The sequence below is a fragment of the Perkinsus marinus genome, assembly GCF_000006405.1.
Source record: "Perkinsus marinus ATCC 50983 genomic scaffold scf_1104296938268, whole genome shotgun sequence".
In the NCBI taxonomy this organism is placed as follows: Eukaryota; Perkinsozoa; order Perkinsida; family Perkinsidae; genus Perkinsus; species Perkinsus marinus.
In genome coordinates, this window is record NW_003213525.1 from 6,281 (window position 1) to 8,804 (window position 2,524).

Sequence of the window (2,524 nt, forward strand, 5' to 3'; positions counted from 1 at the left end):
TCATAGCTATATGCAGGCACACTCTGGAGTCGTTCTGTTGACCATCATAATACATAACACTGCCTAGCAGACCTTCGTTTTTCAAGAGAGGGAACTGAATGGGAAGAATGTCGTAGTATTAACTAAGGGTGTTACCATATGTAGGCTATTGGACTTGCTAACCCAATAAGAGTTGGGCAGTCCTGGCGAGAACAGCGTCGCAACATTGCCGCAAAACTCGTACCTGATGTGCTCGTTCAACTTTACTCGATGCCCACTGGTCTTACATCTTAAGACCAGCCCACATCATGAGTATGTCCCAAGGCTTATAGAGGGGCATTAGGATCGCCAAGGGTTGGGTCATGAATGGCGAACAATGCAGCATATGAGCCCTCTCACGCAGCGCCTATGTAGTGCTGGTCCGTGACATGTCCCATGGAGGACCTACCTCATAGACCAAAACGAGCATTTTGTAATCCAAGTTAAAGATGGCATCCTTCAAGTAGCGAACACCACCGTGGAGGAGCTTCGTGCCTAGTAGGGCGACTCAGCATCGACATTGAAGCGACAGTTGCCTACTTCTACTGCTGGTTCCTGAGGAGAAGTCCTCCCGCTCCAACAAGGCCACCTTGAGGCCCCTCGAGGCACCGTCCAATGCCACCGAGGCTCCTGTCGCGCCTCCGCCGATGACAACGATGTCAAATCTGCGATGACAACACGGAACGCTCTACTCGCGACGTTTTAGTCGCTACACTTCATTCCTCAATCGCTCCATGTTATCCTTTCGATTTGTTCGTGGTGTGAAATTACGATATCCACTTGGGGGTATGGTGGGCTGAGAAGAACGATGGAGACCCCAGGTAAGAGGGCCTACCGGTGTTGTGAAGTAGACGTAGCCGCATGATATCCCGACTGCCGATCCACCGACCAAGGTACCGTACTTCACGGTCTTGCCGAGGAGACGAGTGGCGAAGCTCATACGACAGAGGAGTATTCACACGAATGGAGACAGACGCGAGATTGAGGGTATCTTGCTCACTCGTCTATTCTTAAGTTTTCTCAACGGTTCCAAGAAAGTAAAACCCTCCTCAGAGTAAATTCTCCTCGAATTGCACAAGATGCAAAGTTCACTATAAGAGGATCTGAATGGGAATGCATGTATATCGGCGAGCAGGTCGGAGTGTACCGAGGCCTGTGTGATCATACTGTTCCAACAGTTCGAACGAATAGTTTGATGTCATTCCATCATGGTTGTACTGTGTTACTGCTGTTCTATTACAAGAACATACTTCATTAAGTAACTCTGAAGCTCCTAGTAATCGTCAATGACGATTCAACTGATCTCTATACTTCGTTATTTACGCCCTAATACGACTAATCGTACGAATGATAGGAAGCCCATTGCCTTCCATTCGTAGTAATCGTCCAAGACGATTCGTTCTACGAATTGATAGTTATTTACGCACTAATAGGATTAATCGCGAGTGATAAGAAACCTATCACCTTCCACACGTGTTTTCAACCGTCCCAACCCTAACATCTACTACTGCGACTCCGTAGTGTTGAGACAAGAAGCACATTCACAGTATCGATAAACTCAACCTTTCTTTCGAATGCTTCATTCGTTAATAACTACTAAGAACACAAACCTTGCTCGTTATACAGAGAAAGTGATCGTCGATCAATCGACTTCATCATACGCACTACAATGATGTTATCGATAAACATCAAAAGAAGAGCAGTACTACCAACAATGCACATTACGATACCTACACTTCTACTATTTTTTGAAAGAGAATACTATGTCTTTAGAGCCTTATTAGTGCTTATGTACTGTTAAAAAAGCGACCGTTAGGCACTTGTACCGTGCTACGATGTCGCATTGAACATGCACACTTATAGACTTATGGTCAAAACAACAGCATTAAGGATGTCACCATCTAATATCTTCTGTTCCTGTTGTTGGGTCTCATACGCCTAACATTGCCACCAAAGGGCCTACGCTGGAGGGCCATTGAACCGAAAGTCTCCTTGTCGGCCTCACGAAGCTTCTCACGACGAGTAGGGTCGAACGAAGGGATACCGTTCCGATCCAAGGCATCACAAGAGATATCATCAAAGAATCCCTTAGTCTTGTCATAGCCAGTCCTAACAGTCGTACCAGCAGTACTGATGGCAGACTCGTCAGGCTTCTCCAACTTCTCAGCGGAAGCAGCAAGATCAAACTCCTCCTTCACCTCGGCCTTAGCTTCAGGGTTCTCGTTGGGGACAAGCTCACCGACAGGGCCAGAGGGACCGGACCTTCTGTTCCTGTTCTGATGTCTATTACGATAGCCGTAGTTGTAGCCCTTGCCATAACCCTTACCACCGTAGTTGTTGTAACCCTTACCATAACCCTTACCGTAACCACCACGGTTGTTGTTGTAGTAGCCACGTTGACGCTGCATACCGTTAGTAGCGACAGTAGGGGCGTTCTTCTGCATGCTCACGATGGCGGGATCAGAGAGGACACCAGACCTCTGGCTGGCACCTTCTAGGACGGTCA

The 2,524-nt window shown here is 47.3% G+C and overlaps 2 protein-coding genes across 2 annotated transcripts in view; both read right to left on the minus strand.

Annotated features, from left to right (window-relative positions):
• Pmar_PMAR002783 (glycerol-3-phosphate dehydrogenase, putative) overlaps positions 1 to 958 on the minus strand; it is a gene marked incomplete at both ends in the record, with an annotated part of 1,222 nt that extends 264 nt beyond the window's left edge. The window contains 7 exons of the mRNA XM_002782777.1: positions 23 to 94; positions 136 to 223; positions 267 to 385; positions 428 to 513; positions 559 to 683; positions 732 to 814; positions 854 to 958. Of these exons, the coding sequence (XP_002782823.1) occupies positions 23 to 94; positions 136 to 223; positions 267 to 385; positions 428 to 513; positions 559 to 683; positions 732 to 814; positions 854 to 958 (678 nt within the window). The remainder of the gene's footprint in view (positions 1 to 22; positions 95 to 135; positions 224 to 266; positions 386 to 427; positions 514 to 558; positions 684 to 731; positions 815 to 853) is intronic.
• A 961-nt stretch (positions 959 to 1,919) lies between these two features.
• On the minus strand, positions 1,920 to 2,509 carry Pmar_PMAR002784 (conserved hypothetical protein; the record flags this gene model as incomplete). Its single annotated transcript, XM_002782778.1, has 1 exon — positions 1,920 to 2,509. A coding segment is annotated over one exon (590 nt), but the record flags the coding sequence as incomplete, so codon positions are not given.
• Positions 2,510 to 2,524: the final 15 nt, after the last annotated feature.